Genomic DNA, 16,754 nt, shown 5'->3' on the forward strand with positions numbered 1-16,754 from the left:
TCTTTTGGCTGTATCTTCACTACCTTATTCCTGACAGAACAGAAGGGCCAAGATGCTGGATTATTTATGCAGTCATTTTGTCACGGCCGCTGAGAATTTTGTGAAAGCACATGGCATAGGTTATATATAGGTGAAGTCTGCTCCTAAAATCAAAATGCAGTGTTACTTATTTATAGCATTCCTTCATGGGGCATTGTGTTTTTTTCCAGTGAAGTTAGTTTTCTTGGAAGGTGCAACTGTCAGAGGTTTGTCTCATCTGTGTCCCTTCCCTGAATCATAAAATAGGTATTGGCTTCTTATATTCACTGTAGTGAATATATTAACAGAAATATATTAACAGAAATATATTAACAGAAATATATATAAAACAGAATATATTAACAGAAATAATAGTAAAGTGAAAACAATTATTCGCAGACTGTCTTATAGTATGCATTACTATTTTTTACCTTTCTGAAGACATTTAAAAGTATAAATTAAACTTGTAAATTATTATGAACCCTGAGAAAGGAGGAGGAGCACAGGACCCTGTCTTTGCATGGCGGTGCTGGGATGCTGAGAGTTTGTGGTATGGCTGTTACAGCCTGTGTAGAAGAAATGAAAGCAGAACCCTCTCTGAGCAGAATTCCTTCTACAGGTGTAAAGAGTTATTGGAATTAAACAGCCCTTGTAGAAGTGCAAAGCCCCTTTACCCTTTCCTGGTCATTAAGTCACATCAAGCTACTGGAAATCAAGCCTGAAACTTTTGTGTGTATACTGGCAGTGTTGGGTTCACTATGGTTGTGGTAGAAAACGAGCATTTCAGACAGTCTGGATGTGTTTCACAGGTGAGGTTTGGAAACTCCTATTTTCTCTTTCCTCACCAAGAAAAAAGTATTTTCTTATTTTAGAATAATATTTTAGTTTAAGCTCAGGAACTCCTTGAAGCTAATTTTAGAAGTGACTAAATTTCTTACTGTGCTTAAAAATCGAAACATTGAGGAACAGTGAAAATTTCAGATTGTTTTGACTTGCCAGAGTGAATGGAAATAACTAAAGTTTATCAAGACTAGAAGTATTTTGGGGTAAAAAAAAGGAAAAGGTGACAAGTATTCTTTTATCATAAATCTATCTAAATTCAGTGTCTGAACCATGGTAATTAAGTGTAAACAAAGAAACAGCCTCTCTAGCCCTAACAACATGTGCGTACATACATATTTACAGATATGTATAAAGAAGAGTGATTTTGCAAGAGTTCAGCTTAAAGCTCTGTGCTTAATGAGCAGGATTTTTAAAGAGCATTGCTATCACAAGGCAGCCTATAAACATAAAAATTGTGTATCATAAATAAACTAATGGGGAATGATGGACTGAAAGTATTATAAGGTGGAGGGTTTTCTGGATTTGGTGTTTGGGTTTTGTGGTGGGTTTGTTTTTTTTTAAAATCCAAAATAGCAGATGGTTCAGACTGAAATAAAGCTGCAAAGTCCGGAAATTTTCTTTGATTTTCCTTCCTTCTACCCATCTTGAACAGCATGTAAAAACTCTGAGAACCAGCCTAGGCCAGTTGATGTCGGCAGCATGACCCCCTGTCAAGCAGGAGAGTCATTGCGTGTGTCCTTACTTGACCCAGAGCCCATTTGTTGTTCTTCAAATCTGTCAGCTGAAGTTATTTCCTTGTGATAACTGAAGTTAGAAAAGTGTTTGAATGGACTGCTGTCCTGTAAATCTCCTGCCCTCCTCTTCCAGAAGGTCAAGCTGGTCCTAAGGACAGTGTGGTGTTCCAAGTCCACTGGCCGTGACCTGCTGGTGAGCAATGAATGACCTCTTGCTTCCTTCCCTGTGGGCTTTGCTTCCTTACCTGATGCTGGATGTGTCCAGGGCTCTGGACAGGATGAAATCCTTGAGCAATTTAAGTTCTTCCCTTGGTCTGAGGAGGGAGGAATTAAACATGAGGCCCAACACCATCTCTGTGTCTTCAGTGCATCTTCTTGTCACAGACAGTCCTCCCCCTGGTTATGCAGGCATTGACATGTGTGTGGTAGTCCCCATCCCATACAAAGCTATGGCAATCTTTTTTCTGTCTCCTAGAGGATCAGGCTGGAGCAATAGTTGAATAGGAAAATAGTGTGCCAAAATGCCACTTTGTTAGGCAACAATAACTCGGTCCTTCTCCCAAAAGGCTTCTAGTTGGTGCTGCAGTGATCTGGAGCAATCCCTATTCTGCATTTAACATGGGAGTAGCCCCTATGGCACCCACCAGAAATACAGATTTTTGCTTAATTATTAGATGGTTGACATTTTTTCACTTTTTTTTTTGTTTGTTTTTAAATGAAGACTGATTTGTTGAAAGACTGTGTGTTTGGATTGGAGCTTTGATCTTAATTTTTGTTATTTGGTATTTGAAATCATTAGCATTTTCAATTACTTTAAAATAATCTCTCTGGGCTTATGCATGTAGAGATAAGGACATAAACTGTTGATAAATACACTTATAAATTTGGACTGAAGTATTTTTTACGTAGTGTTTTTCTCATAATAATGAAAAGGGCGCTGTTCATATGTTCTAACCAAATGACGTTGGAGGTTACAGGGTACTGGATGCTACACAAATAAAAAGCTCTTTCTAAGAAAAGGTGGTTATCTAAATGAGGGAGGGAAGGCAAAGGAGGGCAAGAAGAGCAACCTAAGACTTGCCCCTAGTCCTGTGGCTTGTCAGGAGCAAGGAAAAAAAGGGCATCCTTGGTCTTTCAGACCTACCTGATGTGCAGGGCTCTGGATCCTACTTTGCTGTTTTATGTCCTAATTACTCTTCCCTGTGTTACTGACTGTACTGAAAGAAGCACATTTGCTGCCCAAAAGCAGAGGCCAAGGGCTGAGCAGGGAATAGAATATGAACTCCTCCTAATGAGGCTAATTAGCCTGGGTATCACAGCTATCAGCTTTTAGTGGTCCATGCAGAGCTTTTCATTTGCAAGTGGTTTTCAAAGGTTAAAGGTGCAAAAAGGTAGAATGCCTTTTTCAAAGCCCAGAACAGAATTTCAGATCTGCCTGTTGCCTTCAAACCATGCCTGGTGAGAACATCACCCCTAGCAAGATTCGCACGGGTGGCTGGAGATACAGGGAGGGTAAAGCTGACTTTGGTGACATACCTGGGAGACCAGAGTTAATTCTGACTGTTAAAAACATTCTTTTTCTCTGCCATACGGTGTGTGTCGTGAAGTATTGTTTAAAAATCCCCTTTAAATAACACAGTCAGTTGGGTTGATGCAGTATTTATTCAGATGCTGAACAGCTTACCCTTCCCCTCTACTCACCATCCAGGTGGGAGAGAGCTTCATTCAGTACATTGCCTTTGAAACCACAACTTTCATTCTCCTTCACAGTGAGCCCTGGTCCACAGGGAGGCTTTGGTGACTCCCTTTGGCTTTGGTGGGAGCTGGGCGTCAGAATAAACCATGGACCAGAGCTCTTTTATGTCACTTTGCCAGTGACATATTCTCAAGACAGAGAATATTAAGGGAGTAGTTTCACATTGGTAAATGCTTCACATTTGGTGGTAAATACTGATTTACAGCATTGCCACCTCTCCCTTCCCCTGATACTTGCTCTGTGCCACCATGAACCCATCCCCTCGCATTTGCTGGTGCGGCTGCTTGCAAGGCTTCTCTCTGGGTGGGAGTGGAAGCCGAACCTGAGCTTGGAAGCAGACAGACGTGGTGGTTTGGCTTCTGCCAAGTTATTTTTAAGCTGGGTGAGTTCCTCTTTCACAGTCACAGAGCAGCCACATCTGCATTTGTGCTGACAGAGCCGAGGGAATGGCGTGTACTGGGATTGCCACCAAGAATTTGTCTGGTGAAACCACAGCTCCTGCCAAGAGGGAAGGGACTGCCAACACAGAACTAGCACCTGGCGTAATGAGGCAAATATAAGGAGCCTTGGCATGAGCAGATACTATCCCCATAGATATTACAACAAAAACATAGCAACAAAGGACATGCTTCCAATGAGCAGTTTAAATTTCTTTTTTTTCTCTTTTTTTTTTCTTTTTTCTCTTTTTTTTTTTTTTTTTTAATTAATGCACAGAAAGGGCTAAAAAAGTGGGGACCTCACTGTCCTGGCAAGTGGAGGAACCAGGAAGTCTCGCTGTTCGGATGTTCCTTGTTTCTCCAGTCCCTTGCGAAGGGCTGGTGTTTGCCAGGAGAATGAGAAACTTGTTATGAAAGGAGGAGGACTCAGGGGGGTGGCAGTGGCTGTGGGCTGCTGCAACTCTGCTCTCATGAAGAGCATATTGCCTGCTTTATTTTTGCACCTCTTCCTGGCATTACAAAAGTGTGTTACAAATTTTACAGAGGAAGGGGAGAAAGGAAGAAAAGAGGGAAGGGCCCAGGTATGCTGGCCTAGGGCTCTGCAGTCCTGTTTGTCCTCTGGTACTCTTCCAGCTCTGATTTCCTGTCCATGGCGAGTTGCAGCTCCTGCTTGATGATTTCAATCTGCTTCTCCAGCTCCGCAAGCTCTTGCATCACTGAGGTCCTCGCGATATTGAGGGACTCTGCTTTCCCGTTGGTCGCTAAAGAAGCTGGAGTCTCTCTCCTCACCTGTGGCAGGGGGATGTCTTGGTGCTGCCGGACCGTCACCTCATTTTGCCCTTCGTCGGTGCAGATGTATTTTTTCCGGTGACAGTTGCCCAGACTGGCGGTATTCCACACGGCATGCTGGCTGTTCCCTACATGGGACCTGAACAGAGATGTGAAAGTTAATACGAAATCAGAGCCTGTTCCTGTGTGTATGCAACCCTCCCCGGTGAGCCATCCTACCGGAAAAATATGATGCTGCTGTTACAAATTACATAGAAATATTACTCCTTTATCCTAGGGATTATTTTTCCTGAGAAGCACAAATCATGATTGTAAATGGCCAAATTTTTCTGATTAAACCTTAGCAGAGACTAGAACAGAATCCTAAAATTCATCTTCCTGGAAAACTTTTTTTTTTTTTTTTTCTTTTAGTTATGAAATTACACTCCTCTCAACTCCAGCTTAGGAAACGCTCAGTTCTCCAAAGCTTTCTGAAAGCTTTTGTGTTTGCCGTGCCCTAAGTTTATTGCAGCATGAGTTGTTTGTGTGCTATACTCTGTGCTAGGTTGGCACGGAGAGGTGAAGGGGAGAGTGTGCCCTTTGGAGGTGAGGTCTTCTTGAGTAGCTGCTTGTGCTTTGGGGGATGGACACAACGATGTGGATCCAAACCGTGCAGTGTACAGACATGAGCTTCTGGACAGAATAAACAGAATTGGGAGGTTTTGTGTTGGGGGAGAAAATCCCATTTGGTAACTTTTTTCAAATGCTTCAGTGTTTTCCAGCGGAGAAGCTCTTCCAAAATACTCTGATTCCAGAGAATCTCTTCCCTCTTTCTTGGGAGCTTCTCTCTGCAACCCTCTCAAATCGGGGTTTTGCCAGGAGCACCCTGTGGCCCCGGCTCTCCAACCGGAGCATAAGGAAGCACGGTTTGCTGTTGTGGGAGAGGAGCCTGGCTCTCCTACCTATTCTGCCTTTTGGATAATCTGCGTACATTAATTTTATAAATTGAGGTTGAAACTCTGAAGTAGTTGCTCTTAAAACTGCTCCATCATCGAGGTCTTCTGTGGGTATCCTTGGACAAAATACCTATTAGCGTGAGCTACCGATCAGCAGGTTAAGGAAGAGGATTAAAATTTCAGGACTGGGATTGCTGAAAACAGCTGGATTCAAGAGGAGCCTGGAGGTAGGAGTAGATACATTTCTCACCTGCCTGCAGAGAAGGAAGTTGGAAAGTGGAAATTTCTTTAGAGGAGGTGGTGATCAGGAGCATTTTCAAAGATATGGGATGGCAGAGAGGGAGGAGGGGAGGCACTGGGCAGGAGTGGCAGCCCCAGCCTGGGTCATGCTCCGGAGGGCTCAGGGAACCCCAGTGGGGATGTGTATGTAGGTTTGTTCATTTCTGTGTAGATCAGTGATTTTCTCATATTTCATAACAAAAGACAGGAAGATTCTCAAGTATTGTGCTAAACTGGATGTGTGTTTTGTGATGCAATTATGTTAATCCCCTGAAGAGATGAAAACAAACAAGTTCCTCCTGAAGCAGGTTTCAGACAGAGAATAGGATTACCCTGGGCAAGTACAAACTGGCAAAGCATTTCCAGGGCCAAGAGCAGAAGCCACATTTCCACACAGCAGTCTAGGTAAAAAAGGTCACTTAGCAAAGAGCGGAACTACTGACAAGGGGCTGTTGTCCTTAGAGTTGTATCCCTCCTGTGTAGCTCCGCAGAGCCCGTGGTCCCTGGGGTTCTGGACAACCAGTGCGACCAACCTGCCTTGGAGCAGAAGTACATGTCTCAGAGAAGCTACAGGCCTTTGTTTTGTACATATTACTGAGCCATACCATTAATCCGTAATTTCTGATACATTTTTCTTTCCTCTCACAAATCAAAACACAGCTTTTTCGTAAGCCTTAGTAACTGACGCAGCAGCTGCTGCTGCTGCTGGTGGGGGTTCTGTCTGAGGGTCTGGGCAGGTGATTTTAACAAAGGACACAGTCCACAGTTCACACTCAAGTTTTGTCAAGTAAATGAAAACCTTCACGATTTGGCCACTGATGCTGAGCTGCTCTCCTAGTGTTTGGAAAACGACCTGAAAAAAAAACCAGTGGATTTTCTTCCCTGAGGGAAATGGTCAGTAGCATCATACAAATTCTTTCCACCTCTTTTCCATATTTTAGTGCTTTTAATAATCCCACAGTCCCCAGCAGGAATAAAAGAAAGTGTAGGAATACAACTGATTTGAGAGCACTAGGTTGTATACCTTGTTACATCAATATATATGACAAGCTGGGCACCATATCACTAAGTGTCTTGAGTTAAATTCACCATAATTCTGCACAAACAGCAGCTCAGACCATGAGAAGAGCACGGGCGGTGGGTGGGCGTGAATGCGCACTCACATGGGCTGGATGCTGCCTGGGCAGAAGCTTTTGGGCAGCAGCACACCTTCGCTCTCAATGTTGAAAGAAGATTTATGCGGATCTTTTTCTAAGCCATTCGCTGTGGGGCTTATGGCCATTTCCTTGTGTTACAAAATTTTTTGCGCTGCTCAGTACCTGGCAAATTCTTCAGCTGGTGCTTTTTTGTATCATCAAAGATACAGAGAGCCCCCTTCCTCTGGAAGGCTCTCCCTCCGGCTGAGTTAGTGCCTCAGGCTGTGGGAGTGTGAAGGCAACCACCCAGCGAGGAGGGTGCAGGAGGAGGACATGTTTTGCACCATTCAGCTCCGGGTACCGCTCTTCAGAGACGAAAAACGAAGAGCCGCTGTGTGCAAGGAACTGCCACACTATGGGGTTTTGTGGGGCAATAACATGAAGGAACGAAGAACTTAAGGCAGTCTGGAAGCTTGTAGTTGCTTGCTTCTTACGTTTGTTGCCACTAGTACAGGGATGACAAACTAAACAAAACACACATTTACATACGTGGGTTTCAGTCATGCCAAGTATCTAGCAACAGCCTGGAAGACATTTTTTTCCTATAGTCTGGCTGAACTTATCTGTAGAAAAGCAATACTGATGCCTCTGTACTTAAAAAATGCACTAATAGTTCTGAGTTACTGAGCAAATGTATAGTTTTAATAAAATGCTTTGTGTTCCTGGTAGCTATAGATAAGATTGTCTCCTCTTCAGAAGACACAGCCTATGAAAACGAGAAAAGGTTGTCACCTACTTTTTTTCTCCAACAATAGTTGCTTGAGACAAAGGTTTCTGAAAGGACTGCATTTTCCTCTTCTCAGCTTTCTTATTTCTCAATCTGAAAAATAAGAAAGCTGAAAAAACTTTCTAATATCTATACTGCCTGATGTCTCATTCACTGTGAAGCTGTCTCACAGGGCCCTGGTTATCTGCCAGTGCTTTAGTATGTGAGTAATTAATTGCCTAGAAGCATGAGCAGTGGACTTAAAAAATTGCAAAGTTTCTCTTTAGAATGGGGGTACTTTTATTAGCTATATGTGAAATCATGAAAGAATAAAATTTCTAGATTTAATACTGTTGGAAACAATTAATTAATTTCTACAGCCTTCCCTTGTCACTTCTATCTTGTTTCCCTTTTTTTCTGTTTTTTTTTTTTTTTTTTTTTTAGTTCCTATTAGATCCCCCAGTAGATATCCAGACACAATATGTTTCACTTCAAAGTAATTTTCGTAGTTTGTGTTTTAAGGCATGCAAAACGTCCTACCTCTTTTCTACTCGTTTTGTCTTAGGCTGGCATTTGTCCTCAATAAATGAACTGTTCAGCGCACGATGTAATCTCTAGAGGGAAAAGAAGAAAATAAATTAGTAAAAGCAAGATTAAGAATAGCTCCATAAATAGGTAAACAATTTGGGCTTTGTGTGATGGACTTGAGCATAAATTATTTTGCATGTTCAAGGATATGGGCAATGTCTGTGCTTCATCATTACAACAGATTTATTCTCCTGCAGTTTCCCAAGGAAGGGCAATCAATGGAAGGTTGATAAATAGTTTGCAAACAATCCTTGATGTTTGAATTCCTCAGAAAAAAAGCAAATTTCGTTATTTTCTAAAAGATCACTTTCACTGTGCTGCTTTAAAGCAATAGCAGCTCTTTCTGTGCCTTTTGCTGCAAAGTGACCTCTTCCTTTACAAACACCCAAAGCCATTTTCTTCCATTATTTTCTCTGGAATAATGAAAGAAGTTATCCAGCACTTCCTGCATGCATTAAAAGTTTGGGGACTTGTAACAGTGAGATAACAAGTTCTGGTTAGCCAGTTCAGGAGAACACCACTGGTGTTTCTGGTGTCCAGAAGGGCAGTAAGGTTAAAAGTGCAAATAAAGGTCCCTTCTGTAGGCTTTGCAATTGTGAATATTTGAACTGTTTCCTCTGTGCTTCTCATTCCATCATTAAGTAAACCTCTTCAAATTCCAGAAGCTGTGTCACACTTCCAATGCCAACCATCAGAGCTCTTCCAAACTTTTACACCTTGCTCTTGTCCAGCGTTTCTTAATCAGCCACATGACTTTCACAGGGCTACTTCTGGACACGTACCTGACTTGTATGGAGCCAGTACTTCATCTTGGATTTCTTCTTGATTCGTGGTAGGACCAGTCTGTACACGATGTGTTCCCCAATGGTAGTGAGAATGGACAAACCAAACCCAATGCACAGCATCACAAAGAGCCCAGAAAAATGCTTGATGCCCATTTGCAGGGTCTGTGAATAAAATCAAAATGGGAAGTTAAGAGAGTGGGCCGTTAGCGTATTTTAACAGACGCTTCTGTTTTCTCCTTTGCAGATGTGGTCTGACTGAATACCCAGTGGTGAAATATTGCAGAATAACCTGGATGTTGATCACAACAAAACCCTTCTCTACTGCAGAGAGCTTGGTGTTCTGTGAGAGCAAAGGATCTGTCATGGGAATGAGAATTAGCCACAGACCACGGAATTTTTTCCCTCGTGCTGTTTCACTAATGAGATTAAGCGTTGAATACCTATGAGAATCCAGTGTTTGTGGTGTCTTTGCATTTGTAAAAGCAAACACTGCTTGACAGAATACAGTCAATGAACTGTAGAGCAAGTCCTTCAACAGCAGTGAGCTAAGACCGACTGTTCATATTTTCTAGAAATTGATCATTAACTTCCCCTTTTTGTGATTTACCCTTGATAGAAGGTCGTGGAGAAAAATGTTTTGAAGAAGTAGCACGAACATGGCACCTCTCCACTCCCTACATTAACAGGACTGAAACTGTGTTTGTTAGGAACCCAACTGCAATTACGAAAAACAGGAACACTGTCAGCTTGTTCTGTCGACCCACCCTTTTCATGTAGGGTAGAAAGCCTTTAATTAGTTTGAGTCTTTTATTGGCATTAATCATGTTTGAAGACCAAGAAGCTATGTACAGCAGCCATCTGTACCACAAACACCTGTACTCCAATGGGTGGGTCAGGTTTGCATGTTATGTGTAATCTTACTACCTTTATTCTCATGCCTCTCTAACTCGGTTGTGACTTTATCAATAAATAAAATCTCTCGCTAATAATTGCTGCCCACAAACAACTTTGGAAATATTTCCAAGCAAAGTTCTACTTGTGCCTCTCTATTAAAGAGTGCTATTCCCTAAGTCAGGAAAAAAGAGGAACAGAAAATTGCTTTGGTAGGGTTGTGTGTCAGGAGATGGTATCTGGGATGCTGTCACCCTGGATAATTGACCTGTGCGTTCCTTCAGTTTGTTGTTAGTTTGGTGGGTGGGTGGTAGTGGGGATTGTGCTTTGTTATGACTACAGATATGTAATCCAGAAAAGAAACTGGATTTAGTAGAGAGAAAAATCATACAATCTTTGAAAAATCTTTCTATGACGTGATTTTAAGCCAAAGAGTTGATTAGTGATGAGTCCATTGAAGCTGAAGGTTTGGAAGGCCCTTTGTATATTTGTTGGGTGATTGTGAGCAGTATTTCTCTCTTCTGATTTTCATATTTGATTTCTGTTCTTTAAAACACAATGATGTGAGATAACATATCACAGATTTTTAAAAAGAATAGAGCTTCAGCAATCTAGCCGAGTGAGAACTTTTTCATGTGGCACTGGCAATGAACTCTTATTTTCGGGGTTCCCTGCCAAAATCAACCTGCTTGTCCTGAAGCACACTGAGCAGAATTTTTGTACCAGTGAATAAACACTTCAAGGGCGTTGAAGGGTATAATGGAGGTGTAAAAGCAATTTCTAAAAAATTTACTGCAGCCTGGAAAGGAAAGTGGAAAAACCACAGTAGAGTGATGCTGGGGTAGAAGGGTGGCAGAGTCTTGGCACGAGGGTTTTGTGATGCTGAGAGTGCACCAGCTCAACCTAAAAGCAAAACTTCCCTCTCAGCGTTGGAATTTCTCATTGGCAAAAGCCTGTTGTCCCATACTTTGTCCTTCCAGTTAGGGGAGCAGGAAGGCAACACAAAAATCACAGATGGTAATGCTTTAAATCACTCCAACCCCAAAGTGTTTGACTGGAGGTCCATGTTACCTGGCCTGTTTCTTTCAATTAGGACTGAGGCCTAACTTATAGCAGAGGTAGCATAAAAGCAGAATGAGGCCCCACGTCTGATCTTCTTCTCAGAGGTCTTTAGAGCCAAGACCTCAGTATGACCCATGTCTGAATTCAGGACATGTATGTATCTGTAAGAAGCAAAAAGACTGCTATCTGTACTAGCTGAACATACCAGTTAAATGTGCTTGTGTTAATTCGCCAAGAAGCATTATTGCAAATCACTTGCTTCCCAAAAAGGCTGTTCAAAGGCAAGAATGAAACAACTTCCTTAGAGATGCAGAGTTAATAGTAAATATAAGAATAAATTGAATGAGAAATAGAATAATGATTAAAAAGGAATAGATTTGCTCAGTCATCTGAAGAACACACCTATATATATATATGTATATTCTCCCAGGCTACTGCTACTTTGGTGTCACACAGAATAACAGCGTATGGGCAGACATTGCCATAAACTCCCTCAGTGGCAGGAACCCATGAATCATCTGGGTGAAGGTCTCCTTTTGCTCAGCTGCTTGAGGAGTAACGCAGAAGTCCCCAAAGAGAGGGGGGACCAGTAAGGAGGCCTGATCTGCTAGTGTAGGGAGCATTTATATTGCTCTGAAAATAGGAACAAGGTTTAAGGGAATGTGATAAAACTCTAGCCATTCAAAATAATAATAAAAAAAGACAGTGGCAATTGCAGTGGGGATTCCTGCATGTGTGAGATGTCTCCTCCAGCCTGAGGTCAGTGTTTGATGCCACTCCAGTAGTGCTGCAGAGAGAACACTTGCCCAGCTCCTTAAATGAAAAATATCTCCCTTGTCTTCAGTAAAGCTGCTCTGATTTATGCTGATGAGGGTCTGGCTCACTGTCCTGTCAGCTCTGCAGAATCATTTTCTACCTTCCCTGGAAACAGGTGAAAGAAATTCAAGCACTGGCATCTGAGATGTGTTTTTCACTTGTAATAGATAGCTTTTGAAATTGTCCCAAACAAGACATCTTTTCCTGGGAAAGGAAATGCCAAAACAAAGCATCAATAATATTTCATCTAGCAATAAAGAAGATAATGCATTGAAAGAGCTGCCTGATAAAGGCTGCACAGTAGAGGGAAATTTTTGAGACTAAATTAAGTGGGGAAATGAGGTAAGGGAGAAATAATTAGCATGGTGTGTCTTACAGCTTATGGAATGATTATTTATAGCAGTATCAGCAAATTTACATACCATTGTAAAAAGGCAATTTATCAGCTGTTCATAATTACTGTAGACACACACATGTTAAATAATAAAGGGAAACCATCTTATAGAGGCACCTCTCATTTTCATAGCTTCATGCTGATTTGTATCAGAGCAGCAAGCTCTACTACTTATTTTGTAGCCTGTGTATGTATTTGTAGGTGAATGTACAGAATATTTTTTGGAAAGAGCAGCAATAAACTGGACTCTCTGTATCACCACTTTCCTCTCTGCTGAAGTGGCAGGGGTCAGGTGTGTGTTAGGTCTTTGCTGGCAATAGAAAGCCAACTGATGACTTTCTCTATTACAGTATCTCCTTTTTTTTTCTTTCTTTTCTTTTTCTTTTTTTTTTTTTCTTTTTTTTTTGTCTTTTGGGAATAAAAGCCCATAATGTGGTATATTCTCTATCAACCCAGGATAAAAATACAGTCCTTGTTCCAACTTTGTAATCATAAATTCAGGAGGTAGCTCCCTGCATTTTAGGAGAAGAAACTCAATTATGCCCATGGGATTGGTCTGAAGCAATAAGCAACCATAGTCAATCCTGTGATAATTACAGCTAATGGTGCTAAGCACTACACTGGTTCAGCCTCTAAGTTATCTGCCACTTGGAAATTGGGAAATTGGCAGTTTCTGAAAACCAACAAATACAAGAACAGAAGTGGAGGTATCTGCTTTTTTTATATATCCTTGGAGAGACTTTTCTGAATTATCAACCCATACCTGCAATTGCTACCTAAACATTTCCTGCTGTCTCCCCTGTAGTTACATGATTTTAATTTGGGCCCTGAAGAGAAAGAAGGGGATGCAGAGAAAAGAGTTTGATATTTGCACTCTCTTTGAAGGGGGAGGCAGAGACAAAACCCAGTGATTTCATTATTGGATTTCACAGGAAAAACTACTGCTTTACTCCCTACTACAAGAGACTGTAAATGCTTTACCCTCACTGGTTGTATTGAGAGCAGTGAATTAACCATCAAACACGCCTGTGGTCCAGCTTTGCCTAATTAGGAGCCTCTAAAGATTTTTGTGGATACTTTGCAGGTTGGCAGCACAGCAGAGGTATTGGTGCTACACACAGCTGAACCCAAACACTAAATAGGGATATCATGTGTGTATTAGCATTAATAATAAGCTGACCTTTTTGATAGCATTGTTACCGCAAGGATTTCAAAAAGCTTTGCTGAGATTAGGAAGTTACATTTTGCAGCACCTCTGTGAAGAAGGAATTATTTCCATCTTTACTGGGGATAAATGGATGTGAAGGACAGATTTCTAAACTCATTTGGGCATCTCAGTAGGTTTGCAAAATCCTATTGATGCTGATGCTTGTGTTTAGGTAACTATGCAGTATTAGAACCTGCCCCTCTGTCCAGATTGGGGCATTTCCTGTAGCTGCAGAAAGACTGTTATTTATTTATTTATTATTCATTCTTGTGGCTTTCTGTGTTCTCAAAGAAGTGGCAGCATTGAAGTAATATATATTTAACCTCTTTAGAGAGATTATCCTTAGCAAAGACCAGTAACCATAGCTATAGGGTTTCAAGTGCCAAATTTTAAGATACTGTAAATCATTGTCTTGCACTAGCAAGACAAGTTCCTTTCCCCTCTTGCTGTGAGGAATTTTGCACAGATCTGGAAAAATTCTCCCTTTTGTAATAAATCTTTTTCTTTCAACTCATCCATTTTCTGAGCCCTGTCCGTAGTGGGAAGAAAAACAATACACATATCATCCGAATTAGGTACCGAGAAGATGTTTGCTTTTGTGGTATAACAGGCTGGTGAATTGGGAATAACGGCTTTGTCTCCTCAGATAGTGAACTGGGTTTTTTTTTTTTCATTTTTGACAGGTGGATCTAAATCTGTTCCTCATTTCCAGGAAATTCAAAACGTGCTCCTTCTGACTCTGTTGTCAGACTCATTACCCATACACTCCTTTCTTCAGGACCATTATCGAAAGTATTTTTTTCCCCAGGGCAAGTCCAGATGCCACTACGTCTTCCCACATTGAGATGACCCCTTTACAATGCAACGTCTATCATTTTGTGATACACTTCTTCGTAACGTTCCCAGTCCTTCAGTGGGCAAGGGCCAGTCTCCTCCCCAGACAGCGTATGTGCAGACTGAGAAAATTGTCTTGGCAGCAAAATCTTTTTTCCTGCTCTTTGTGTTTGTTTTTCACGCACTGGTAACAAGGTACAGGGAAAGGTGACTGACGGGCAGCTTTTATTTATGAGTGCAGGGCAGTTCGTTCCCTTTGTGGAGGGGTCTGTGTGCCCTTCCCTTGACACCTGCACTGCACCAGAGACAAACACATAAACCACAGCTTCAAGGTTATGGCTAGAAAACTGACTGACTGAGTTGTCAGGTAATTGGTACTACCAAAAAAGGAAACTAACTTTTGACATTTGAGGAGACAAGGCAAAACTCAGAGCAGAAAGGCACAATTTTCTGGATGACAATTGGATAAAATCATAGCAAGATGGATGAGGCACTGTCTGATTGTGCTGAGGCCAAAGATCACCGAGTCAGGCACAAGCCACAGCAGGTCAAGTCTGAGCAAGTTCCTTCAAAGACTCCAGAGAAGAGCCACCAGTGGATGCCACCACTGCTGAGAGAAGTAGAGAGGATGGAAGGACTTTGTCTTTGCTGTCTGCCTGCTCTGGATCGGATGGAAGCCCATGGTCAATGACCGATCTCCACCACTAGCAGCATGGACCATAGTGCCCAGCACTATGCCTTCTCCAGTGTCAACACCCATGGAAAGCAGTGGGTCTACAATAACAGGGTCAGTTTGGGCTGGCGTTGTTTCTGCATTTGCATATATTGTTATTGTAAATGTCAGGTTAGATGCTGTCCGTGTGAAGCATCAGTGCGTTGTTGATAATAATAGCTGGGATACTCTTATGTAAAAATATATAATTTTTTATTCCATGTATTGGTTGTCATCTGACTGAACTGCCACTCTACATGTAAACCAGCCCCTAAGTTCTACAGCTTCATTTGTCCTGTGATACTTGGGAATGGAGAATATACAAGCCTTTCAAGCGAAACAGAAGATACGGTTTCAGCAATAATATTTAAAAAAATGTAGCTTAAAAGCTATGAAACAGCCCATACACATAGTTAGCTTTTCCCAAAAGCCTGACTACTCTTTGGGCCAGGAGAGGCCCTTCTCTTTCACACTGTCTTGAGAAACCGTGGTGTGCCAACTCACCTCCTAAACACCCTGCCCTGATCATTGCTGCCTGGTCTGAACAGTCAGAACCACTGCTAATTGGCAGGCAGCTTGCCTGTTCGGGCCATTCACCCTGCCTGCTGTCAGAGTGGCTTGGTGCCATAGCTGTTTCCCTACCGTGAGCAGAAAGCAGCAAACCTGCCAACTCACTGTATTTCGGTTCCCAAAAATGCCACAGAAAGAAAGAATTTGCCGTCTCTCCTGAGCCTGGGTGGAGATAATATGCTGGAGGGGAAAGTCCTCAGGAGCCTGGCTCCTGCTGAAGTGGCATTAATAACAGTAGAGGAAAGGCTAAGTGTATTGTGTACAAATTGAAAACGAATGACACTGATTATGTCTAGATGTAATAGGTGCAAATACAATTCTTCCAACCCCACTTCCCTCCTGCACCACGCTGTGCCCTAAGTAGGGACTTAGCAGATGCACAACAAGGAAATTCCTTTGAGACTGGAGAATGACAATTTTAAATCAATGGTACTCAAGCCTTATTGCTAGCAACTAGCAATCAGTGTGAACAGCCACTGCTACAACAATTACTTGTGGTAGAGAGGTTAAGACACAATTCACTGCAGCAGTTAATTCCAAGTCTGAGTTAGCAGCATCCCCCATGGATGATCCAATGGGTGCCGGTCAGAGTAAGATGCCCTGGGCAAGTGGGTTTGCTGAAGAGGTTCACACAAAACTGCAGAGTCAAGCTCTACTGACCTCTGCACTTTCAAACTCATCTTTGTTTGGTTTCTCAGCTGAAGTAGTCACTGCAAATTTTCCAGCCCCAGTCTGGGTCATGCCTCTCCAAGACAACTTTGTTTTCGAATGCAAGTTAGAATGAGCCAAGTGCTGCCAAATAGAGAAAGATGGAAAGAGCCAGCAATGATTTCTGCCACAGGAAATATAATTTCACAGTGTAAGATTAGAGAAAAATGATAAGTAGGAAGATGAATCTCAAAACAAATCTAAAAGAAAAACCAACCTCGGTGGGCAGGAGTGGCAGGCGGATAAGAATCAGGTATAACCTAGAGTTAGTGACAAAAAAGGAAGACGGATATTTCACCCATTTAAAGGCTATACTGATCAATATTTCACCTACATATATTCCCATATTTGGGCCATTATTCTAGGTCAACAGGAGCAGTGTGTCACAGACCAAATTTATCAAAAAGACGTAGAAAAATACAAAGCCATACTCCAGCTATTAAAAGGCAATTGCTGGGTCTTCATTTGGTATATAATCCATGTGAATGACTACC

The 16,754-nt window shown here is 41.9% G+C and overlaps 1 protein-coding gene across 1 annotated transcript in view; it reads right to left on the minus strand.

Moving 5' to 3' along the window:
* Nucleotides 1-4,379: 4,379 nt before the first annotated feature.
* The window catches only part of GRIN3A (glutamate ionotropic receptor NMDA type subunit 3A), a 75,863-nt gene continuing 63,488 nt past the window's right edge, over nucleotides 4,380-16,754 (minus strand). Inside the window, exons 7-9 of the mRNA XM_074166236.1 lie at nucleotides 9,064-9,228; nucleotides 8,234-8,307; nucleotides 4,380-4,716 (exon numbers count right to left, since the gene is read on the minus strand). Of these exons, the coding sequence (XP_074022337.1) occupies nucleotides 4,380-4,716; nucleotides 8,234-8,307; nucleotides 9,064-9,228 (576 nt within the window). The remainder of the gene's footprint in view (nucleotides 4,717-8,233; nucleotides 8,308-9,063; nucleotides 9,229-16,754) is intronic.

This window comes from Numenius arquata, chromosome Z (assembly GCF_964106895.1).
Source record: "Numenius arquata chromosome Z, bNumArq3.hap1.1, whole genome shotgun sequence".
Lineage (NCBI taxonomy): Eukaryota > Metazoa > Chordata > Aves > Charadriiformes > Scolopacidae > Numenius > Numenius arquata.